The sequence below is a fragment of the Protopterus annectens genome, chromosome 1.part1 (genome assembly GCF_019279795.1).
Source record: "Protopterus annectens isolate FY-2018-M chromosome 1.part1, PAN1.0, whole genome shotgun sequence".
Lineage (NCBI taxonomy): Eukaryota > Metazoa > Chordata > Ceratodontiformes > Protopteridae > Protopterus > Protopterus annectens.
In genome coordinates, this window is record NC_056726.1 from 542,403,144 (window position 1) to 542,429,962 (window position 26,819).

A 26,819-nucleotide genomic window follows, 5' to 3' on the forward strand; every position below is an offset into this window, starting at 1 on the left:
CAACTGGCCTCGGCAATTCTGGTATTCCACCCTGATGAACCTGGCTCAGGGTCTACCCTGGATTTTGCCACAACTTCCACATCCACTGTCTCAACAAGATGGCCAGATCCTGCACAGCCATGTTAAAACTCTGAATCTAGCAGCCTGGCGGATCCAGGGTCTTTAAACAGTTCTACCCTTACCAAACAGGTACTGGATGTAATTCTTGAAGCTAGACGGCCCAGCACCAGGAAATCTTATGCAGGTAAATGGAAAAGATTTTGCTCCTGGACTCAGGCCCAGGGTTTTGATTCTGCAGTTCCAAACACTCCTCTGATTTTACAATACAGAACAGAGATGTTACATAAGGGCCTATATTTTTCACCTACCAAAATTCATGCTTCTGCTATTTCTGCACATTACAATACGGATCCCCCAATCTTTTCTCATCCTTTACTTAAGCAATATATGAGAGGGGCGAAGAATATAAGGCCTCCTTTAAGAGCACCAGTTCCCACTTGGGATCTCAACTTTGTTTTGGAAAAGTTAACTATCTCCTTTCGAAACTGCAGCTTCCACAGATTTAAAGTTTTTATCATGGAAAACTGCTTTTCTTTTAGCCATTACCTCTGCCAGAAGAGTTTCGAAATTGCAAACTCTCATGGCTGTAGAACCCTTTATTATTTTTCATCAGGACAGGGTGTCCCTCAGGACTAATCCCACCTTTATGTCTAAGGTGGTTTCGAAAGTAGCCTTGAATCAGACTATTCATTTGCCTACCTTTTATCCTAATCCTCAAAGTGAAGAGGAAAGTATTTTGCATTCTTTAGATATACACAGGCAGCTTCGTTTGTACCTGGACAGGACCAAGATTTTCAGGAAATCGGACCAATTGTTTGTGGCTTATGCTTCTACCTCACAGGGGAGAGCAATCACTAAGTAGACCATTTCTAAGTGGATTGCCCACTGCATCAAGTTCTGTTACTCTCATCATGGTAAGCCTGTTCCTGTTAATGTCAGAACACATTCTACCAGAGCTACTGCCACTTCGGCAGCTTTTCTCAGTGGAGTTCCTACCAAGGAGATCTTAGAAGCTGCAACTTGGAGTTCTGTGCATACTTTTTCTAAGCACTACAATCTCCCTCTCTATTCTAAATCTAGGGCAGGTTTTGCCTCTGCAGTCCAACAGGGTTTTGTGGCCGCCCCTTCTGTTCCTTCTCCATCCACCTTTTCTTAGCTTTGGGATTCAACCCTACAGTAATGACTAACAGTGAACCACAAAGAGCATAGTACAGTTGTGTACTCTTACCATAAATGTAGATGTTCGAGTATGTTCACTGTTACAGTCTGGGTTACCCTCCCTCCTGTCCCCTCTTTTGTTGTTCTTTGAGTGCTGTCTGTGTCTCCTTGACATTTCTTTTTTCTCCGAGGTATTTTTGCTGGTGATATTTGGGAATGTTCTGGTTTATGTTTGCTTATTCTTTTTGATTAAGCTTTTGGCCTTTATTTTTGGGCACCTGACATCTGGGGCAAGAAAAACTGGGGAAAATGGCATCGGCTGAGGTCTTTATACCCCTGGCGCACTGACTTCAGGGCAGGAGCGACTTCAGCCGACGTCGGACCCGACTTTGGGACTCTGGCCGATCGAGGGCTGCTGCCAGCAGGAAGAACCCTACAGTAATGACTGTAACAGTGAACATACTTGAACGTCTACATTTATGGTAAGAGTACACAACTGTACTTTATTCTTGGCTTGCAATAACTGTAGCAAGAAACCAGACCATAGCAGTGGTTTTATCTGGCAATGTTGCAGTTGCTGGGGGGGGCTGAGCTGGGATGATGCAGGTAGACCAAGTGTGCTATGCAGACTTGTCTGGTAGGTATCCTTATTAAAAAATGTTATTCTTGGCTTGCAATAACTGAAGGGAGAAACCGTAGCAGTTGTGTGGGTTGCTGTGTTTGTGGAAGGTGGAGGTTTGCCTTTGTAAGTGTGGTGCGAATGTTATGCATTATGAAATGGAGAAAGAGAGAGTAAAATTTTGCTCAGTGAAGTCCCTAGCAATTTCATCACTGCTTGATTCAGACATATACATTCCCTTGTCTTTGTCAGTACTATGTTTGAGTGCATTGTTTTGGAGTGTGGTATCACTGCTACAGCTGCTGGTACTCTTTCAATAAAAGTATATGCTTCTCCAGGAGTCTGTTGCTGAGAGGATGAGAAACACACTACAAGTATACAACTAAGACAAACTACATAAAGCAATAGTAAGAAAGTACTAGGTCACATCAGAGGCTTGTGAGGTCATTGTTAAGAAACTGGGAATTGTTGTAAAAGTTATCATTAAATACCATAAGTTCAGGTTATACTATAAGAGAATAAATATGTAAAGATAACCATGTCAGCAGCCAAAATGCATTACAAGTTGAATATTTTACTGTGCACATTTTAAAAAAATGGATAGACTAGCCTAAACTCTGGACTGATGAGTTTGCTTTTTTTTTTATTCTTGGGAATTGCTATTCAGAAGTGAAGAGACATACAAGGGAACAGTTTTAGTGGCACACCAGGCTATTTTTTTTATTTCTATTGTCATGCAAAGCTGACTAAATAGTTGAATCTAGAAAGCTGGAAATGTGAGACTGTAGCTTACTGAAGGATGGGAGATGGGAGGAGTAACCTGGCCAGGAACTGAAACTTGCAAAACTGCTCCTTGTGAAAAGTCTTTTTTATCTCAGTAATTTGTTGACACTTTTGCAAGTTTCTTTCAGTGAATGTGTAGTACATCGGTAGGAACAACATTTGTAAAACTCAGTGCATACAAGTCAATGACACATGAGCTGCAGACTCTCAAACTTGGCAGTTTTTTTCAGGAGTTCCATTGTTAAGTAAATGGAAGTCTAGTCTGACAACAAATAGTAGGGCTATTTGTCCTCACAGTCTGCATTATAGGACAGATTTAGCTTTCCAAAGGAATCACCATGTCTGCCCCCATGAGGGCAGACAAGAGTAAAAACAAAATAAAATTAGGAATGAGTACTTATTTTGCTGAAGGCAGCTTTGGGAGGTGTAGTAAATCATGGCAAGATAAAAAATATATGTTTTCTTCATCATTTGCCCATAGTGGTCCTTTAATTGTCTAGTGGAACTTCCTGAAAGGCTCTTTTTTATATGAACTTATTTTTAAAATCCCTGTCTGGCACCCATTTCAGTCTTGTTCACAGGTTCATAGGTGTTTACTAGGCTAATGACCACAAGAGCCTTTTTAAGCTTAGCCATGCATCCCAAATCTCTTGACAAGTTCTGGTACTCTTGGTACGTGTAAGCATGGGCTTGGAAGGTGAAACATCAGTTGACATAATCTTGACCTTCTCCATGATCAGTTCTAGTCCCAGCCTTCAACTTTCTTCTCTGACTTTCCTCAGCAGATGTTCCATATCTTCCTTTGTTTCAGTCAGCAGTGTTGTGTCATTGCCAAACCTCAGATTGTCCATCAGTCCTCCACCTATATGTATTCCAGCATTATCCTCCTCTAGAATAGCCTTTTGGAATATGGCTTCAGCATAATTAAACAAATATGGTGACACGATGCAATATCACATAAGAGATACACAAATGTAAAATGGAACTGTGGTACAGCCTTCCTTGTAGCTCCACAAAGCTCTGCTAACCTCACATCTGAATGAACTAGTTGGGAATGCTGATGTCATTGCTTTACTGAACAGAAAAGTGCAAACGCGATTTTTCCACTGCAATGTACAGTCAATTATTCTAAAATGACAATTAGAAACCAGCAAACAACACACTTTCACTCGAAATTCCCAAATTACTTACCAATGATTAGGCTGGATACAGGCATAAATTTGGAAGCCACCTGAAGCCTGCAAAAGATTAGCACAAAAAAAAAATCACTATCAGTACAATAAACAAAGTACCATACAATTGTTTATTATCATTAGCTGAAAGCTTCCAATATATTTATTCTTATGTATGCAAGGTTATACGTAAGTTGATCTAATGACCAGATCAGTTTACATCATATCGACAAAAACTTACTGATTCCAGAAAATCAACAGGAGACTGCAAATGCTCTGAGATATAATCCTGGGACATGCAAGCCAAAAACTCACATTTCCATAGGGAGGCAAGCCTCCATGTGCTCTCCTCCCTAAACGACATTTGTTGATTGACAAAGTGAATTTCATGTACATCACAACTTTAATGCAACCAATCTGAATTTTGTACTTTAACTCATTCCCTCCAATTTAGCTGGAAAAGTCTGCACTGTAACTTCCAATGGATGGGCCCCAAGTTTTTTTTTTTTTTTTTTTTTTTTTTACAAAATTAAATTATGTCATAACATTTCAAACAAATGTTCATACCCCTGGAATGAAGTTTAAATGGTAAATTCTTCAGCACAAACTATTTTTATAGTGGTAGTATGCTTTAGGTTCTAGGTCTTAAATTGGATTTTATAAGTCATAGCAAACACAATAACTATTAAGTTTGTAATGTAAATAGCCTACAATGTGTCCACAATCACTCAAAGTGCACATATACTATTTACAACATTTTGTTCATTCAGCTAACAGCTTTCATATGAGGCTAAGCAGTTCTGTCTCTACCTTTTTAATTTCTCCAAATCTTTTGGGTTTCTAATACCATGACAGGAATGGACCCCATCCCTAAGTCAAAGTATGATAAAAGTTGATGAAATCAGTACTGTTTCAATCTTTGATTTCAGTCAGAAGTGCTCTTTGCAGCATCTGCATTGTGCCCAGTTGTGACTCCTTCTGCAATTTGTACGGAGTTATATGAGTCAGTAACATAATAAATACAATTGTAGATTCTTTTTTTATAGGACCAGTTGCTCCTACTACTATTGGAACTGCCTGGGTATCTTTCTTCTACATTGCTCGTTTTTGCCTGCAAGTCCTGACATTTTATGACTTTGTGCCTCTCTGTACGTAAGACACTGTAGTCAATGAATGGATCGATTTCAACAATGAATGCTACTTCTATCTGGTTTTCTTGCATCTATCTTTTGAACTGTTAGTAATGGGTGATCCCATGTGATACATACCTCATCATTTTCTATAATGCTATGTGGCTCATGTTTCAGTGTTTTTCAGCTACTTCAATATTAATAATGTTTGCACAACCCCCAGTGCAACATTCTTGCCACATTGTTTTTCCTTTCAGTACACGGTTTTTCTGCCATAAGTATGTCACAGCCAGCAACAAGGTATGCAACTATTTCCAGTTCTGTTTTACAAAACCTACACTTGTCTGTTTTTCCCACATGTTCAATGGACTTTGTAAACAAACGTGTACGTACGTCCACTATCTTGGGCCATCAATATTAATCTTTCATCTTTTGGTTTGAATTTGCCTCTCCTTAACCATTCCTGTGTTCAATCCTGACCAACATGACATTCTTCCAAGAGTTTTCTATACTTGCAACTATATTTATGCATTTTCCACATTTCTTGCCTTTTTGTCTGATCCTTCATGTTACATTCTTTTTGTTTTTTGGTATATTCAGTTGCTGCCTGACTTTTATCTACTTCTGGTTTGATTTACATTCCTGCTTGACACTGATATGCTTCTGCTAGACTAAGAAGGGAAGTCATCTTAGATGCATTCTCATGTTTCAAATCTTTCACTATTTTTTGGGTTTTGTGAGGTCGGCAGATATGTATGCAGTTCCACGATTGCAGATCTATACATACAATCAATTTCAAGGAGGCCCATAACTCCTGCATAATGGGGAATATATAATCTTGGTATGCAATAACTTTTACAAATCATTTGACGAGTGTGAAGCATCCTTATTGTTTTCCTGTCTAATCTATAAAACACCTTTAGGGGTCAGTCAATCATTCCGAAATTGTAAGTTTGGACAGGAAGAGCAAATTGGTTTATAGCTTGAATTTTGTTCCTAGATGTCAACTCTGTTTTCAGGATTAATTTAAGTCTTCTAAAATATTCCTTACTGAGTTTTATTCACATTTGTTCATGTTTTATTGCTGATCCTTCATCAATTCCCAAATATGTATGCACTCCCTCTTGCTCAAGTTCTTTTATATCACATTCTTGTCCCAAACTGATGTTTTTTTGGTGCTGCAGCTTTTCTGCTTTAAAGGTTGCTTTTGCATATTTATCAAGACCAAATGACATTCTTATATCATCTGAAAAAGTTGACTGCTTGTAGCTGTGCTTTCAGTTCTCATCTGATGAGCTATACAGTTTTAAATCATCGACAAAGAGAAGATAATTTTCTTTTACATTTTGTTGCTTTCTGAGAGCCAAATTACAGCCATGATCTAATCTGTTAAGCAGACAGCTTAATGGGTTAAGGGCAAGGCAAAAAAGCAACGGTGACAGAGCGCCACGCTGGAATATCCCCTTTTGGATTTTTATCTCTGGAATAATTGGTCCTTTATCATGGCTTAACTGCAAAGTGGTTTGCTACTGTTTCGTGTTCGCCGTGATGTAGTTTAACAGTGTAGGGTGTATCTTATACATTTTTAAGCACAGTTTTATCCATGAATGTGGGATACTGCCAAATGCTTTTTTGTAGTCTATCCATGTCATACTTAGATTCTTCCCTGCTTACAGTTCTCCATTATGACTAACAACAAATGAGCCTTTGTTCCATAGGACTTTCCTTTATTACCCTTTTGTTCTACTGCCATATTCTTCTAAATGACTATAAACTCTGTCAGAATCAATTCCAGTGTATAGTTTATATGTTGTCAGAAAAAGAAGTTATTTACTCACCATAACGTTCCATGTTTGTAGTCCATCTCACCCTTCATTCTTACATATGGGTTCGGAGCCAATCCTCGGCTCCGATTCGGACGATTACAAAGCTCGAAGTCTCTCAGTTGGCTTGTGGCAAGGTAGGTATCCCATAGTGCACTAGTAAGAATCCCCAGATCTTGTTTGCTGCTGTCTAAAAAAGTGATAGAAGGTATTTCCACAAGGAACAACAAAGATGAAAGGTCTCCACCCTACAGAAAATAAATACTATCTTGTCTCCAGATCCTCCAAGAATATATGGACGGGGGTAGGTGGGAGGGTTTGTAAAAATGAAGGGAGAGATGGACTACAAACATGGAACGTTATGGTGAGTACTTAACTTCTTTATGTTCTGTAGTCCTATCTCACCTTCACTCTTACATATGGGACAGCGTCCCCAGCACCTTTCTCAGGTGGCTCACGGGAATATACTCCTAAGAACCATGGAACCAAAGGAGGTTCTATCCCTTGAGGCCAAATCCAATTTGTAATCAGTAATAAAAGGTATGAGGGGTAGCCCAAGTTGCTACTGCCCAAATACTAACAATTGGGACCCTAGCTTGAAAGGCAGCAGATGTGGATACAGATCTGGTAGAATGAGCCTTAATTTCAAACGGGAGTTCTTTGCCATTGGAAGAGTAAATAAACAACATACAATTTGATAATGTTATCATCTTACAGACTGGCATACCTTTCGTCTCAGAAAAGGATACAAACAATTGGTCTGATCTCCTAAGCTCCTTGCTTCTATGTAGACAGAACCTTAACGGTCTGTGAACATCAAGCTGATGAAACTTATACTCCACTCTGTTTGAATGATTAGCAAAAAAGACTGGCAGTTCAATAGTTTGATTTATATTAGACTGAGAACAAACTTTGGGGACAAAGAACGGATTTGTACAAAGGGAAACGGTCTCTATGAAAGATCAAGTAAGGAGGTTTGAATGACAGTGCTTGTAACTCTGACACTTTTCTGGCAGATGTAATGACTACTAGAAAAATGGTCTTCCGTGAAAGGAACTTTAATTCACAAGTATGTGCGGGTTCAAAAGGTGGGTAAACAAGTTTGGACAGAACAAAATTTAGATCCCAGGGAGATGCAGGTTCCTGAAAGGGAGGTCTCAGCAAGGTACTGCCTTTTAAAAATGATTTACACAATCTGTGAGCCATGAGATTAAGGTTCATGCTGTCCCAAATGAAAACTGGGAGATCGCTGTTAATTGAACTTTGATTGTAGCAGCAGCTGATCCCTGATGGAAAAGTTTGGTAAGGAATTCTAACACCCAGGGAATGGAGGCTGTGTAAGGGTCTATGTTTTATTCTCGTGCCCAGATAGAAATCTTTTCCATTTGCTAGCATGTAATTTTCTCGTAGAAGGCTTGTGAGAAGACGTGAGGACGTGTGTACCTGCAGGGGAAAAATCATGAAGCCTGACTAGGGGTGGAAGTGGAGCAGCCACACTGTGAAGTTGAGGGTGTGGAGACAGGGGTGTAAGGTGCCCGATGTGTGCCAGAAGGTTTGGTACTAGGTCCAGAGTCCATGGATCATCCAGAAGGTGAGGCCCGAGAAAGGGGAACCAAATCGGACGAGGCCAGTAAGGAGTGATAAGAATCATTCTGCTTCTCAAAGTCATTGCTTTCTGGATCACTTTCGATATTAGCGGAATGGGAGGGAATGCATAAATAAGTCCTGAGAGCCAATTTTGAACAAGTGCATCTCTCTGTGTCTCCCCTAGAGGGGGGATAAGGGAGAAGTAGCTGCTGCATTTAGCATTGATTGGGCTGGCAAACAGATCGCAGCAAGGCTGTCCCATTTGTGGAAAATCTGTTCCGCGACTTTCTGATTCAGAGACCACTTTCTGATTCAGAGACCACTCATGAGGCATCAAGACTGTCCTGCTGAGCTTGTCGGCTATCACATTGGTTGTCCCCGGGATATGTGTTGCAACTAGAAAGCGTTGGGAAGATATTGCCCACTGTCAAACATGAAGAGCCTCTCAACATAGGGGATAGGATTTGGTTCCTCCTTGTTTGTTTATATACCATACCACTGACATATTGTCTGATTGGATTGCTATCATCCCTAGAGGAAGAAAGTTGTGAAGTGCTTGCAACGCTAGCAGCACTGCTCTCATCTCTAGGACATTGATATGCAAGTGAGCCTCGTGTTCTTGCCATGTGCCTTGGACTGTCCTGCCTAGATAATGTCCCCCCCACCCTATCTGGGAGGCATCCGTGGTCACAGTAGCAACAGGTTGGTGAGGAATGAAATGTGTCCGTATCGTTAGTTGATTGGACTGACTCCACCAACATAGGTCCTTTTTGCAAGATTCCGTTATCAAAATAGGATGAGACAGAGGCAGTTGTTGAAGAGACCACCAGGAAAAAAGTAGCCACTGAAGGATTCTCATATGTAGTCTAGCTAGTGGAACTACAGTTATAGTAGAGGCCATGGTTCCTAGACGTTTGAGCACCATCTTTGCTTTGACTCTGTGTTGGGGAAGTAGACTGTATATCTGTTGTCACAGATTTTGTATTCTGTCTACAGGAAGATAAGCCATCATGGCAACTGTATCTATTTCTGCACCTATAAAAGTCACATATTGAGAGGGTGACAAGGCAGACTTTTCCCAATTTATAGTAATCCCTAGCTGAGTGCATAGTTGGATGGCTGAATCCCTGGCTTGTAGAAGTAGGTGCCTGGTGGTGGCAGTCAGGAGTCGGTTGTCCCGGTAAGGAAACACTTGGAATTCAAGACGTCTCAAGTGAGCCGTCACTACCGCCATGCATTTGGTGAACACTCTGGAGGCCGTGTTGAGACCAAAGGGCAAAGCACGAAATTGGTAATGACTGGCTCCCAGCCAGAAGCATAAACGACTCCTCGAAGGTCTGTCCATTTTTATGTGGTAGTGCGCATCTTGGAGGTCTATGGAGCACATCCAATTGCCTTTCCCTAACAGAGGGAGTATAGACTGCAGTGTTACCATTCGGAATTTGGACTTCTTCACTGATTCATTTAATTTGCTGAGATCCAAAATGGGCCCCCAAGTCCCCTGTTTGTTTTGGCACTAAAAAGAATCTGGAGTAAGTTCCGAATTCTATCTGGTCTGCAGAGACTGTTTGGATGACTCTCTTTTGAAGCAGCTTTTGGACTTCTATAGTTGCTTGATCCCTGTGATTGGGTGGAACCATCTGGGATTTCTTTGGTGGTATGAGGTTGAAAAGAGAAGGGTATGGAGTAACCTCTGGAAATTATTCTTTGTACTCACTTGTCTTGGTTGATGTCGTGCCAGGCTTCTGGATGCAAAGATAAGTGACTTCCGACTGGCTCCAGAGAAGCACAGTCGGGCCCCACTTCAGGAGCGCTGATAGGGACGTCCACGAAAAGAATCGCGACCATCCTGGTTTTGTGGACCCCCCCTCCCTCTAAGGCGATGTCTACCATTACGTCCTCCTCCTCTGCCTCTGAAGAAAGAATCACCGTGTGCGTCTGAGAAAAATCTCTGAGACTTCTTGAACCTCATTTTCCTGCCTCTCTGACCCTTAGGGTATGGTCTAAAAGGGATGGAAAAACGTACTCCCATGGCAGAGAGAGTTTTCCCTTCCTGCTGACACCTGGTGAGTGTATCTTTTACCTTTAGTCCAAACAGAGAGGAACCGTCAAAGGGGGCATTGGTAAAAGTAGATTTGAAGGGCTCCACAAAGTTACATAAAACGCATCCAGGAGTGTCTTTCTAAGGGAAACTCCTGAACCCACTGCCCTGCTCATTCCATCTGCTGCATAAGATAGCCTCATGGAGGAGTTAACAATGCAGTTTAAGGTGGACAACTGAGCAGTAACCTTCTCAGGGACTTCTTCAGCTAATGTACCTTGGAGAGTATCTCCCATCTCCTTTAGGAGATCTCTTTGAAGCCTAGTAAAATGGGTGAGGTAATTCAGCGATCTGAGTGTAAACACCACTGAAGAGAAGATACGCTTCCCGTATCTCTCCATCATTCGAGACTCCTTGTTCGGTGGATTGACAGATGAAGTCTCCGCTAGTTCCTTCTTTGTGGCTGCTGCCACCACCATGGCATCTACAGGCACACCTTTAGTCAAAACTCTTTCTTTGGGGGCAGAAAGAAATTTGTTGAGCCTTCTGGGGACTGGTTCCACGGCATCAGGAGTTTCCCACACCTTTTGACTTGACTAGATCCAAGAGCTCATCAAAAGGTAGAGACACCCAAGAGGCTGAAGGCCGAGACCCAAAAGCCTTCAGATACACTGACTCATCAGAAGGAATGACAGTGGGCCAGCTGCCTCTCTGTTTCAGGATCTCTAGGATATGTACGAAGGAGATATCATCAGAGGATGACCAAGGGGACACTTCTGACTCCTCGAGGTCAGTGTCAGAGGTGATGGACTCATCAGGGGAGTCTATATGCTTCCTCTTGCAAGTTCTCTTCCAAGGAGGCTCCTCAGAACGGTATTTTGGGGAGGTCTCAGGAGACTGGGGGCCATCCAATGGGGGCTCCTGAGGCTGTGGGTCTCTGCTGATGAGAGAGAGAGAGAGAGATGGTGCTGAGACAGAGGTCGGAGCTTGAGGGAGAAGAGCATCGGTACCCTTGTGTGGAGCTGAAGATCTAGACAGCATGCTCCTCATCATCTCAAAGGCAGATATCTCTGGCTCCGAGGACACCTCGGTTCCAAAGAAGTGGAAGTAGCGATCGGCTCAAAGATAGAAGTAGGATCCGAGCTCAAACTAGCCGACGCACTGAGAGGTAGGCTCGGAACTGAAGAAGTCCGGGTCCAAGACTCCCTGTCGGGGCCGACTGGTGAGCTTCAGCTCCTAGACATCAAGGACAGCGCCGAAGGTGTTGGAGTGGAACTTGGCTCCCAGACAGCCATGAGAGGTGCTGGAACCGAAGGTTCCACAACAAGGGGCACCGACAGCTCTGGCTCCGAAGGACCAACATGGCTCGGAGGAGAAACAGAAATGGAGTATGGCCTTAGACGGCTCCAGAACTAATTGGGTCGGAGCCGGAAACAAATTAGGTAGCGCCGACGACTTCAAGAGTCTAAGCACTATTCTTTCTACATGCTCTTCAGAATGACTCTTGGAGGATCTGGAAGATAAGGTAGTTGACCTAGATCTCTGCAAAATCGGAGATCTGAGAGTTGGGGAGACCAGTAATAATTCTCTAGACCGGCTCCGAAGTAAATATTCAGTAGACTGCTCTGAAAAACTTGGGGCCGACATTAGACCACCAATATTGATAACCTCAACCGGCTCCAAGGACAGTGGAGCCGAAGAGGTAGGAGGTTTGTCCAATTTTGAGATTTTTTTGTGGAGGTCCAGATAAAATAGTCAGTGTGGGAGAATGTTTCTTGGCCGACTTGACCTTCTCTTTTTTAGAAGAGGCAGGCCTGGAATGTGATGACAAAGAGTTGGCTAAATCCTCCCCAAAGGAAGGCTTAAGGAGAACTTTCAGGATCAATTTTTTCTTCCTTTCCTGGAGAACCCGAGAACTGAAGGAGTGACAGAAGGAACATGTCTCTTGAAGATGTATGGCACCTAGACAGTAAACACAATTACTATGTCCGTCAGTAATTGACATTTTTTGAGAGCATTTGAGACATTTCTTAAAACCCGAAGGTTTATGATCCTTAGACTCCTTAGACATGTTTCACAAACACAGACACAAGAGGGAAAAGCAGGAAGAGAGGACAAGTTCCGTTAAACGGGCCTAGCCCTGCTCAAGAACAGCACACCAAGACAAGCAAAAACAGAGGACTAGGTCCTCTAACTTAAACGGGCCTAGCCCTGCTGAGGAAATACCACCAGAGAAGGTTAATAGAGGACTAGGTCCTCTAACTTAAATGGACCTAGCCGTAAACAGAGAAGAAGCTACAAGAATTGCAATAATTCAACACACTAATTAACTGGCTAATAAGAATTAGTAGAGACACTACACACAGCTGTTAATTATATACTACTATTATAGTCAAAAATACAATATTAGAAAAGTCCTAACCCAAACACGGACCTACGCTAAGATATGTAAATATAGCAAAAAAGTAGCAAAAAACTAGCACACAAAGAAAGGGATACCACTCAGAGGAGAACAACGGCCTGCGGAAGCGATGGCCAACAAGTTTTCAATAACAATTTTGCAAATTTTCAAAAAACACTACTATTTACTAAATAAATTAAGCTACTATATTATGAAAAACGATCACTATGAACAAGAACAATGAAGAAAAATCCAACTTATCTATGGCCAAGAAAGAGAGCACTTCCGAACTCGCACACGCAGCAAACGAGATCTGGGGATTCTTACTAGTACACTATGGGATACCTACCTTGCCACGAGCCAACTGAGAGACTTTGAGCTTTGTAATCGGTCAAGTTGGAGCCGAGGATCGTCTCCGAACCTATATGTAAGAATGAAGGCGAGATAGGACTACAGAACATAAGTTATTGGTCTATAATTTTTAGGGTAGCTTGCAGGTTCACTTTTAAGTAGGTGCATTGTTTTTCCTGTTGTTAGCCAGGCTGGTGTCTGTTTGGGATGCGCATATAAATGGTTCTTACTCATAGCTAAATCTTTTAGCCAGAAGTTAGGTACTACATCTGGGCCTGGGGTTTTCCAGTTAGAAGATTTTCTTAACTTTGTTTCAATCTCTCTGGCAGTTACTTCATCCCATTTCATATCCTGTACATTTGAACTTCTTATTTTTTCTTTTAATTTTTCTATCCATTTAGCATCTTTATTATGTTCCACAGGATCTTCATAAATATTTCTCTAAAATGCATATATTTCTTCTTTTTTTGGTGGTCTTTCAATTCCTTTTACATTGTTTCCCAATTCTCTAGAAAACTTTTTTGGGTCATCAATAAATTGCTTATTTTGCAATTTTCCTTTATATCTTCTAAGTTTTTCTGGCAGTGCTGACAGTTTTAGTTTATTATTTGCTATAGTGAATGATAAATCCTGATCAGTTATAATACTGCGGATTGCTTTTATCATGGTCTATCTTGGAGTGTTTCTGTTGATCTGTTCCCTCTGTTATACTCTAACAGTGATGCTTCTTGTCTTAATTGCTTTATAGCTTTCTCTATTCAATACTTCCATGATGGTATTCGATTTCTCCTCATCCTTTCCCTTACTACCCTATGTTCTTGTGGTAGGACTTATTAATGTGGCTGCACAGTAATGTATCCCATTTACTTTTGTTATATCGCATGGATCTCTATGGACAGTCCTAATTACAGTGTTCATTTGTTTTATCAAACTTCTAACTTTTTGGGTTTTATTTTTCTTCTGCAGTCTCTTTTACTGATCTTAACATGTCTATCCATCTCTATTAAATCAAGGATAGGAAATTCACCCCGGGGATCATGTCAGTCACCCTGCTAGACAGGGGCCCAGAGAAGTAAATATTGTGGGAAGAAATATCCAGGGAATTGTTATGGCTAGGCTTGCATAGGCCCTAGGGCCGATAGCCTAGTACCAACCTATGAACCTAACTCTCCTCTCAGATCATTTTCTTCTAAGTTGAAGACACCTTCTTTGTTCGCCATTTCCTGCAGACATTATATAGAAAGTTCCTGAGCTTCTTCTTGTGCCATGTTCTCTTCAGTGTCACCCTGTATCACCCACTACTCTTTCATAAGGGAACTCAATGGCCTCTCTCTCCCTGGCATTGACATTTTCCTGTTCTTTCTCTAGTTGTATAGCTCCAACTGAACTTTTGTATTGGTTTCCTATGGGAGGATCCAAAGTATCTTCATATGTCATGATTAGATGCTTCCTGCCGCACAGGGTTCTCCTTAGATTTGGGTGTCCATTGCTCTATCCTGTTGTGTTATCGGAGTTAAATTTTGTACACCAAATCCTTCACTTTGCAGGTAATCCATAACCTCAGTTTCCATTTCTTTAACTTCTCCATTACTAATCCTCTTTGTTTTCTTATTTTTTGCAAAATTTTCCATATCCAAAATGTCTTTGCCTGCATTTCTCTTCAAATATCTTTGGAGCTGCCTTTTTTGTGTTGATTAAAATGGCTTTCTCCTTTGCATAAACATTGCACCATATCAAATCTCTCTCTCTCTTTCCCATGTCCATATTTCTTTTTTATACCCTTCAAACATCTCTAAATTTTGTTCTTTAAGTTTTTGTACTTTCTCAGTCGCTTCTTTTTCCAAACGACACAAGGTTTCTTTGTGTACATAGTGTTTTTCACAGATCTGTTGTATTAATGAACACAAATTTTTATTTGAAGCTTCTGACAAGTTTTTCTTGTGGAAGTATTTTTTTTCTTTCCTCTAATTTCTCTCTTAATCCGTTTATCTTTTGTCTGGAAATTCTCTGCTTATTGCACAATAGTAACAATGCAGAATTTCTTTCTTATCCTCAATAATCCACGGAATCATCCGTATGGCTCTTTTTTTGGCCAATCAGTTTTTGTGATTTTTTTGCAGACTGCTACTTCCTTCTACAATGGGGGGGGCATCCTCCCCCCTGGCCTTGCCCCATTGTAGGAATATTTCCATGTCTTGAGGATTCTACACTATCATTATTTTCAGTCCTGGCACCAGTGCACCTGCCAGGATTGAGCACATTTTTATCCTGGGACTTGTGCATCCAGCTACCTTGTTTATTTTTTAACCTGCTTCTGTGCATGATATATAGTATATAAAATACAGTCTCAGTATCAGTGTAGTCTTGGTGAGATTTTGTGAAAAACGGGGTCAGTCTTCATAAAGGTATTCACCAAGACTTCAGGATGAATTCAATTTCAGCAGTACCTCTCTTCTTTGCTGATTTTTATCATCTTTCCATTTGGACCCCTACTTGGTTGTTGAGATGTTTAGAAAAATAAGAAATTTATAACAATATAAATGATAATTAATATCTCCTTACCTGCAACTAGACATACATCAGTACAGCTGTATTTGCCATTGTGTAACCTTTAAGATCAAACCGTTTAATACTTTGTATGCATCATGGTTTTGGAATTATTGATGCAAATATGAAATATCCAACGCATAGAGGCTTCAATAGGTTGTAACTGCTGAGGTACCTGGAGGAGTTACTCAGCTGCAATGAGTTAACTGTCACAATCATTTCTTTCTATTTTACTGCATTTAAATTCTCATGAGCTTCTCTTTTATCTATTTTTAACCTAATGCCCCACGATCTTCTTGGCTGCACACTTGGGGAAAAAATAAATACTTTTACTGAATATCAAAGAAAACAAAACCAAACTATTCTGACATTTCCACAAGTAAAACATAGCACCAACAAAATAAGATTTACTTTGACCAATATGCCTCAAAGACAAAATGTACGCTAAAGCAATTTTCCATACTGTCTTCCAGTAAAAAAAAAAAAAAAAAAAGAATTTTGTGTCAAGTTTAACCCTTTTACTTACTTCTTGGTAATATTTAAAAACTTTTACAACACAGTATTTCAGTAATGTTAACAGAACTGAAACTAAGATTCTGTTCTCTCAACAAAGTCAAAAATAAGGAATAAAGCTTGCATCCACAATAACAATGTTGATAACATCTCAACATTGTAACTATGCAAATAAACATTCTATAAAGAACAGTGCATTTGCAAGCCTAATATTTAAGAAATATATCTTTATCTAACATTCCAAACACCAACAAGATGGGAGAAGACATCACTAGGTCCAGGCAAATAATGCAAGTCAAAGCAGAAGTTAAATAAAAAAAAAACTTTTTTTTAATGTCTAATGACAGAAGTTAAGCGCTTTCAGCCATACATTCATACATCTGACATTCCACTTACAGAAGCAAAATAAAAGTCAAAAATGGTGAAGGAACAAAAGTGGTTTTATAGTAAACTTCAAAGTATAAAATAACCCTGACAAAAAAAGAATAAAACGGCTTGTCTGTTTCCAGATTTCATACCAATGTAAAGATAAATCACACTACTGAGCACAGTTAATCAATACAGAAAGGTGAAAATATTTTATTAGACTATTTTAACATCAATTAGGACTGCGGTGGTGGCGCTGCGGTAGCGTTGTTGCCTCATAGCAAGACGTTGTCCCGTTCGATTCTCAGCTAGAGAGAGTCTTCTGTGTGGAGGCATACATGAAAGGTTGTGCGTCAGGACTGGTAACCCAGTACGTAAAAATCCACTACCAATCATTAGCGGACCGGAGTTCCGCTGTGGCGACCCCTAACTGGGAAAAGCAGAAAGACACAAACAAATACTCTTGTAGGTTTCTGTTCCTTCTAAATAGCAACTCCAAATTTTGTACATCGTTTCTTAAATGATCGAACAAAACTACAACTTCTAAAGTAGCTTTGATTATATCTAGTTCTGTTGCATACAGGGATAGAGCCCCGACTGATTCCAATGCAACCAAGATTTGGACAGTAGCCCAGGAACTGCAAATGTCAAATGGGTGAGAGAGGAATGAAAGGTGGAGCCTATTTCTCTCTCTCTCTCAAGGGTAAAGTGAAGGGAATACAGTGTCATGAACATTTTCAGTCCTTGTAGGACTGCAGATGCTGTTTTGGGAGAGGGGGTGCTGGCCTTTGATTATGTCGTATTGGCAATCACAAAGCTAATCACAGGCCAAGTTCTTGTGCATGTTCAGGGCATGAGCAGTGGGAATGACATGGCATAAATAAAATCATCGTTCCTCTGCATAAATAATGAACTCGCTGTTGGTACACACCAGCCTTTTTCTCATAAAAAAACAACTGTGCCAGGTTGCCAAGGGAGGACAAACAAATCAATGGGGCAGCCAACAGGTAAAAACCATGTCAGTACTGCATTGGGAGAAGACAAATGTAGCCAACTGGTAACTGGAGTTTAGTGCAAACCAGTACAACTGAGGATCCGGATGTAATAAATGAAGAACTCTCAAACCTTTTAGCCATACCACACTTATTTAGTAAAATATATGCAGCGGTACAGAGTGACAGAACAAATGAAAGTCAATCACAAAATTTATATCTCTTCTTGAAATTAAGTCATCACAGATTTTATCTGTGACAGAAACTCAAATCTTCTCATACACTAGACAGTAAGAAAGGAAAAAAGGATTTAAACATTTAATTTTCAAAAACTTAGACCATAATCTGAACCAACCCGAAGGTCAGATGTACTGCTCATCAAAAGTGGCAAGCCAGACAGATTTAATCTCTATGGATGTCTTAAAAGAATTGGCCTGAGATCACATGTAAATAGTCATTTATACATCAAAAAAAAAGTTTGGGAAAAAGGTTCATCTTTAAAATCTTTACTTACTTTGAAAAAGCAAGAACTGCCATTTATACCATCTCACACATGAAATATAATACTTCTCCAAGTTTCAGACTTGCTTAATTTATTGAATCAAAGCTTTGAATAAGCTTGACTTCCAAAATGTTGGTCAGACTGAACTCCTTAGATTTATGGATCATCAAGATTCCAAGGATAAATAATTTGGATTAGGTGGACAGTACAGATTTACCTCAATTTAATTTTTTTAATTAGACATATCTGTTCATAGCACAGCTCCAGGCATCATTACAGTGAGACCCCTTCAAACCACAGGGAATTCTGTACATCAAAAAAGTACTTTGGGCCTCCCCATCCAAAAAATGTTGCCCTATACACAAGTAACTCTCCATAAACACAGACTAGCACACGCATACGTACATTCATGCACGGGTACGCTCGCACACACACACACACACACACACACACACACACACACACACCACTTATACATGACAAAATCATGACATGGCACAGTAGTTTATGCTTTTACCACTGATCTGCAAGCAAATGTGTATTCACTGACTGCTACCTCCTGAATTTAGCCTGATCACCCCATAAAATTAAATGTACAGTCACAATTTTCAAACCTGCTTTGAATTCCCCTAAAACACACCAATGCCTCCAAAGGAAGGTCAGCCTTACCACTTGAGAAACACTGATTTACATTTTCTAATACATTATCTAAAATCTCGAGACATCTAATCTAAGTTAAGAAATTTTGATTAAATCACTCCTGAGTAGTATGAGAAAAACAGACACCCCTTGTGTCTAGACTACCTACTCCAAAAAGTTACATAATTTCTAAAAGGAAGTTGCAATAAATTATTTTCAGTGTGAGACACCATCCCATTTGCCTTCCTTTCTTGTTAACAGCAAAATCAACCTCAAAACTACCTTCTTTTACAGCATGCTAGTTTAACAATACACAGGTTAACAATACACAGGAAGAACTGCACTCCCCTCGTGTGTTAACTTCTTAGAAGGATCACTACAATTAAAACAAGTCATCAAGGAGTTGGGCACAAATCATCTACAACCCTGACTGATGGAAGACACAAAGTGGCATAAGTCACCACTGGATTACATGATTTTTCAAGCAAAGGGATTCAGATTCCATTACTAATGACCACTTTGAGAAGTCTGAGGGAAGCTGCCAGTGGCAGCCTACAGGAAGAGAATTCATTCATACCAGCCTGAACGTAAAAAAAACATACACTTGCGGGCACTAAATTTTCAAGTCTTACTATGCTAAGAAAAGTGGGAGGTTAGCATAATGGTTAAGGTGTTTACCTTAAAGACACAAAGTGCAGGGTTTGATTCTCACATGAGGTAATTTAGCTTGGTTTTAAAATGACCCACAAGGGCAGTTAGCCTAGTACCAATCTATGAACCTGTAAGAATATAGATAAAACAGAAATATGTATCCCCAACCACTGAAAGAAGGAACTCAACCCTAATATTCACAGACATGTCCTGTGAAGCAATGAACTGGCAGGAATACAAGAGACAATGAGCATTAAGACAGCCAGCTGGCTTTCATGGTAGAGAAAAAAAAAAGGAACATAAAAAAAAGGTAAACAAACAAGGGCCATGTTAATTTGTTGTTCTCAACAGCTCATTTCATATAAGCAACTACTTTTGATAACTTCATAGCACAAAAACTTTTAGTAAAACAAATCAGGCAAGAAAGAAGAAAGGTTTGTTGCCAAACGTAGGGAGCTTATAGCAAGAAAATAGTCAGAGATCCTATGGCAATATTAGAGATGCTTTGAACATTTTATGAAAATGTGTACAAAGCAGACTAGTGTGGGAATCAAGAAAAGGCACAAATGGAAATATTTGTAGAAGATTTCATTTCAAGTTTAAGAGCAGATGAAGCTCAACAATTAACAGCTAAAACAGGAAAGGATGAGAAAAATTTAAATGTATAAATCGATCAGCAGGGAAATCGCCAGGAATGGACCATATTCCAGAGGAAGCTGGGAAGGATGAAAGTGATAAAGAAAGGGGGGCCACCTGCATCTTGGAAGAAAGCTGAGGTTGCTGTATTACTCGAAGAGGGTAAAGACCCTTCAAACCCAGCTTCATATAGCTCCATTTCAATTTTAAACCACGATTATGATATGTTTACAGCTATACTAGCTGAAAGAATATCATATGTGTTGCCAAAACTGATAAACATGTATCAATGTGGTTTTGTGGAGGGGAGCAAACATTTGACAATATTAATAGAGCCATGATCCAAAGGGAAGCAGGGTGTAAGACACCACTTCTGATGTTGGTGGGGTCTTGATGCACAGAAGGCATTCAGTAGTCTTCGCTGAGATTTTATGAATTGGGCAATGGTAGCATTTGATCTCCCAAATAAAAAATAAGGTTATGTATGAGAATATAAGTGTCGGAGGCAAGAATTAAAGTGGAAAATTTCCTCTCCAACAAGCTATGTTTGAAAGGAGGAGCCGAGCAGAAGTGTCCTCTTTTCCCTTTGTTATTTGCTTTACATTTAGAGCCACTGGCAAAGAAAATAAGGGACTCAAATTCAAGGATACAACTGGTATAGTAATCAAGACAACTTACCTTTATTTGCAGATCACATTACTTTGTGCTTGATAAATCCAGAAAAGGACATTTCAGTGTTGTGGCTCTTTCTGAGAGGGTTTAAAGTTTTTTTTTCCAGGATATAAAAAGGCTATAGCATTTAGATGGACAGATTAAAAAGGATTCTATTATAGCAGCTAGAGATATGTGGGAAATTGCTAAACAAAAGAATATAAAAACTGAGAACCTAGATTATGGCTATGTATAGTAAGATACAAAGAGCGAAAATGTTTCTAGTCTCTTCAATTTTGCATACAAGGTCAGGCACATTTTTATTAACCAGGGGAGAGCTTGCGAGTCATAAGTAATAAAGAGTTGAAAGAATTTATTTGTGAGGAAAAGAGCATAAAAACAAGGTAGTTTAGGATTATCTGATTTGAAGGGAAACTTTACAGCTATGCAGTTAAAGCTCTGGGGCCAAATGGACCCATTTGACCCAGTAGGGACCTGCTTCCACAGAGGGCCCTGTACTTGGTCAGGATCATTGTGTCTTATGTGGCCACAAGACTTGTCCAAGAGTCAATACAGCAAATTACAAGGCATTTTCAGTGCAGCGGACTACATTTCCTGTCATGCATTGCATTAGTTGCAAGTATAGTGTTACTACTACCCATTTTGCTACACTTGTATGACAGCTATAATTGGAATTGATCTGAAAACATTAGATCACTTTTGTGGTTTGACAAATAAGTACAGAAAACAAAACTTTCAGCAATAGTTAGAGATGCTTGTAACACTTTATGAAAATGTGTGTTATAATTAAGGGATGTGTATGAGCAATGCTGCTACTAAGGAGGGACCAGAAATGATGATAGATAATCATTGTGGAGAACTTTAATAATTTTATGATTGCAACAAGTTATGAGAATTAACCAGGCAAAGGACTTTAATAGTTCAGAAGAGTTGTGGGAAGGGACTGTAAACCCATTAAGGAAGATAGAAGCGCCATGATAAAAGAATGTATAACGGAGTTTAGAAAAATTCCATGTTCCTTTTGGCTCCCCATCTCTCTCTGCAATCATCAAGCCCATCCCCATTCAATCAACTGTCCAGACTTCCTGGCATTCCAGCACAATGGGCATGGAGACGAGAGTTTGGGACTGAGATGATTCAACAGATTTACCAGATTTCATGTTTCATTTGAGTTTACCTCAGAGTCTGTTTAGTGTTGTGTTTTTTTAACATATAAGATAAAGATATTATTTTGTTTCAACATACCGTAATAGCATGCTTTCTGGATACCCAATATGAAATGCCCTTAAATCCATGCAGCCAGAGGGTACTATGGAGTTGGGGAGGAGTGATATGCTGTGTGTTCAACTGGTAGGTCCATCATAATTTTCCAAACTGGGCCTGACCGTTGCCAAGGCTGGCCCTGTAAGGCTCATATACATAACATAAGCAAAAGGTTATAAATCAAAGTGGAAAGAGATAATAATGAAATGGGGGGGGGGGGTAAGGAGAAAATAGGATTTCGGATGCGGGTCCTTAAGGAGAATAACAACCGTACAGAGTATTAATCATTATAAAGTGGCAGAAAGCATTCTAAGAATTAAGCCAAGAGGCGAATGAAGAAAGGAGATTTTACCAATAAGAAAGACTGCAAATAAGGGTACAGAAAATAAGCAAGAGGGAGCTGGAATTTACTGGAGAAAATGAGAAAAGGAGCTAAGGTACTATGAGCAAATAACTAGGGAGGGAGTTAGAGTGGGAGGAGGTCAAGCACAAGTTTTGACTGGTGGTTAGAGACTGCCTTCCATAACAGGGACTGATAACAAGAGTATTGGGAAAGAGCAATAGAAAGGGGAGTTTTAGGCGAAACAGCAGCTATGGTATTTAGTCAAGTCTAGAACAGACGTTGCTGTTAAAAAAGGGAAATTAGTACAGCTTACAAAATACTGCACAATTACTATAAGAATGAATTAATGTGGGTTATAAAAGACTGGGGAAAAAAAAAAAAAAAAGAGTCTGGAAAAGTCAATAGCCAAAAGATCAATGGGAGGACATCTTTATGTCTCCCACATATGCAGCAAAGTTTACAAGGTTTAGAGTATTTGCATGGAAGTTTTTCCATAGTTTCTTTTCAATACCTCAAGCAGACTTTAGAGAATTTTCTCTTTGGTATAACAAATGCTGTGGGTGTGATGGGACAAACAGAAGTAAATGGGAACATGTTTTTGGGAATGTAACGAGTTGGCATATTTTAAAAATTTTCTACAGAGTACTCTGTCAGAAGTATTGGTGGAGCAAATGGCTGGAACTAAGGAAATAATTTTTTGAGCTGGGATACAAGATCCAAATTGCCCTGATATAGGAAGGTCTTACTAAGTTTAGTGCTATTGGTAATCAAAAAAGCAAGTACTAGAAAAATAGAAGTTATGTTCTTACCATAACGTTCCATGTTAGTTGTCTTCTTCTCGCCTTCTTCTTGCTGGATGGGTTCGGAGCCGACCTCGGCTCCGACTCGGCCACTCTAAAAGCTCGAGAGTTGGTTCCACCGGCTCGAGGCTCCCCTTATATCCCACAATGCTAGGCGAGAGTTACCTCAGATCTCGTTTGTAAGCTAACCCAGCTTATATCAAAAACAGTATAACTGTGAAACAGAATCCACCTCTAACAGCAGGAAGAAAAGGGGTGACCTATATCCTGAAACAAGAAAATATGCATAATAGCATATGACTAAGAAAGAGGTGGTAGAAAGAGAGGTCACGATCACAACTCCTCTAGGTCTGTCCAGGCCAGGGGAAGGAGGGTGGGGCGAAGAAGAAGGCGAGAAGAAGACAACTAACATGGAGCGTTATGGTAAGAACATAACTTCTATATGTTAAGTTGTCTATCTCGCCTTCATTCTTGCTGGATGGGACAGCGTCCCTAGCACCTTGTCCCGGGTGGCCTAACGGAACAGACTCCTGAGAACAGTGGAACCAAAATTAGCTCTATGCCTAGAAGCTAAATCCAACTTATAATGGGAAATAAAAGTGTGAGGAGTAGCCCAAGTAGCCGCTGCACAAATGGTGTCAATAGGCAGTCTGTCTTGGAAGGCTAGAGAAGTAGCCAAAGCTCTGGTGGAATGGGCTTTAGGTTTATTAGGCAGTTTTGGTGTCTAATCTCATAAACAAGGGTAATCAGAGATGTTAGCCATCTGGATAAAGATACCTTTGAAACTGGAAGTCCCTTTCTGCTTTCCGCATAGGAGACAAACAGCTGATCAGATTTTCTGAATAGTTTCGTCCTGTCCAAGTAGTACCTTAATTGACGATGAACATCCAGGTAGTGTAATTTTGTTCAGACCTATTTGAATACTCCGGAAAAAGACAGGGAGGTCAATGCATTGGTTTAGATTTGATGTTGAAACCACCTTAGGCAAAAGGACGGGTTAGTTCAGAAGGAAACTCTGTCCTTATGGAACACAAGGTAAGGAGAACGACAACTGAGTGCTTGAAGTTCTGAAATTCTTCTAGCTGATGTGATAGCCACCAGAAAGAGAGTTTTCCATGATAATAACTTTAAGGAACATGAAGCTGCAGGTTCGAAAGGGGAAGAATCAAAGAAGCAAGAACTAAATTTAGGTCCCAAGGAGAAGGAGGATTTCTTACAGGAGGTCTGAGAAGAAAAACTCCTTTCAAAAGGCTTTGCAGAGTTTGTGGGACATTAGGGCAGATTCAGAAATACCCACATGGAAATTAGAAATAGCTGCCAATTGAACCTTAAGAGTAGATGGAGATGAACCTGCATGGAAGAGTTCAGCAAGAAAATCAAGGACTAGTTGGATAGAAGCGGTGAAAGGATCTATGTCCTTTCCTTGTGCCCAATATGAGAAGCGTTTCCACTTACTCAAATAAATCTTTCGAGTGGAAGATTTATGGGAAGCTATCAAAATATCTCTAACAGAGTGAGATAATTGAGGAAGCCTGGCTACGGTTGGAAGTGGAGGAACCAAGCAGTGAGGTTCAGAGAGGGAGGGAGCGATGAAACTGACCCGACTGATGGATCAAAAGATCTGGAACTAGGTCCAGATTCCACGGTCGCTCAAAAGAAATCGATGTAGAAAGGGGAACCACACTTGTCGAGGCCAGTAAGGAGCAATGAGGATCAATGAGGCCTTCTGAGCGATAGCTTTCTGTATTACTTGAGAGATCAGTGGGAAAGGAGGAAATGCATACAGAAGTCCCGGGGCCAAACTTGGACTAGCGTCCCTGCTGGGTTGGCCTGGTAAAGGGAATAGAGTGAAGTATTCTCTGCACTTGCTGTTTTGGGGAGTAGCAAAAAGATCGCAGCAAGGCTGACCCCACTTGAGAAATATCTCTCTCACTACAGAGTCTTTCAGAGACCACTCGTGAGGCATGAGAATAGCTCTGCTCAACTTGTCCGCAATGTGATTGGACTTCCCGGGGATGTGCGTTGCTATCAGAAAACGCTGAGAAGAAATCGCCCATTGCCACAGTCTGAGTGCTTCTCGACACAGGGGGTATTGATCTGGTTCCGCCTTGTTTGTTGATGTACCACACTACAGACATATTGTCTGTCTGGATTACAATCGTTCCCAAGGGAAGAGAGTCTTGAAGGGCTTGCAACGCTAAAAGCACTGCTCTCATCTCCAGAACATTTATGTGCAAGTGGCATTCGTTTGGTTGCCATGTGCCCTGGACTGTCCTGCCCTGATAATGCCCCCCCACCCGATCAGGGAGGCATCCGTTGTCAGAGTAGCAACCGGAGGAGGTGGAACAAATGGTCTCCCCAACAGGAGCTGGGGGGAAGACATCCACCACATGAGATGCTTTTTGCACGCTTGCGTGATCATAATGGTGTGAGACATTGGAAGTTCCTGGTATGACCATTGAGAAAAGAGCATCCACTGAAGGATCCGCATGTGGTATCTGGCCAATGGGAGGAGAGGTATGGCGCTGCCATGATTCCCAACACCTTTAGAACTAACCTGGCTTTGGCTCTGTTGTTGTTGAGAAGAAGTGACACCAATTTTTGAATGTCTGATATCCTTTGGTTCGTTAGTGTTGCAGACATGTTTACAGTATCTAAATTTGCCTATGTAGGTAATAGTACGACAAGGCGACAAAACAGACTTTTCGCAATTTATTGAGATACCCAGTTTTTGACAGGCGAAAAGTGTAATCTCTGGCCATCAGATGGAGATGCTTGGTGGGAGCCGTGAGGAGCCAGTCGTCCAAATATGGAAACACCTGGAATCCTTGTCGTCTCAGGTGAGAAGCTACCACTGCCATGCATTTGGTAAACACCGGGGCAGTGGTGAGACCAAAGGGCAGGGCCCTGAATTGAAAATGACTGGTTCCCAGCCTGAAGCGGAGGAATCTTCTGGAGCGTCTGTTCATTTTTATGTGATAGTACGCGTCCTGAAGGTCTATAGAGCACATCCAGTTTCCTTTTCCCAATAGGGGAAGAATGGATTGCAGCGTGACCATCCGAAATCTTGTTTTCTTGACCGATCTGTTCAAGATACTGAGATCCAAAATTGGTCTCCAGTCCCCTGTTTTCTTTGGAACTAAAAAGAACCTTGAGTAGATTCCGGATCCTTGTTGGTCTGCTGACACTGGCTGAATAGCTCTTTTGCAAGCAGTTTTGAAATTTCCAAAGCTGCTATATCCCTTTGAGCGGTGGAACATCTGGAAGGGATTTTTGACTGATTTGGAAAAGCGAAGAAAGGGGATAGAATAACCTTCGAAATGATGGACTGTACCCATTTGTCTTGTGTCAAGGATAGCCAGGCTTCTGGGTACAGTGACAATCTTCCCCGACTGCCTCGAAGATGGGCAGTCGGGCAACACCTCAGGGATGCTGAAAGGGCTTGTCAGGAAAGGCTTCCCGATTGCCCTGGTTCTGCGGACCCCCTGCCCTTAGGGCGGCGTCTACCATTGTTATTCCCACCTCTGCCTCTGGTAGGAAAGCGACTCTGTCGTCAGGCGAAGTCCCTTGAGATTGTTTACGGAACCACATCTTTCCACCCTTCTGGCCTTTGGGGTAAGGCCTAGAAGGAGTCGAAAAATGGACTCCGGCGGCAGAAAGGGTCTTGCCATCAGTCTCGCACCTAGTCAGGGTTTCTTTCACTTGAGGACCAAAAAGAGATGATCCATCAAAAGGGAGTTCGTGAAAGACGTCTTGAAAGGTTCCATAAA

General features: G+C 40.8%; 1 protein-coding gene across 1 annotated transcript in view; it reads right to left on the bottom strand.

Annotated features, from left to right (window-relative positions):
- The window catches only part of FTSJ3 (FtsJ RNA 2'-O-methyltransferase 3), a 1,310,428-nt gene that overhangs the window by 663,662 nt on the left and 619,947 nt on the right, over positions 1-26,819 (bottom strand). Inside the window, exon 3 of the mRNA XM_044076638.1 lies at positions 3,812-3,858. Within this exon, the coding sequence (XP_043932573.1) occupies positions 3,812-3,858 (47 nt within the window). The remainder of the gene's footprint in view (positions 1-3,811; positions 3,859-26,819) is intronic.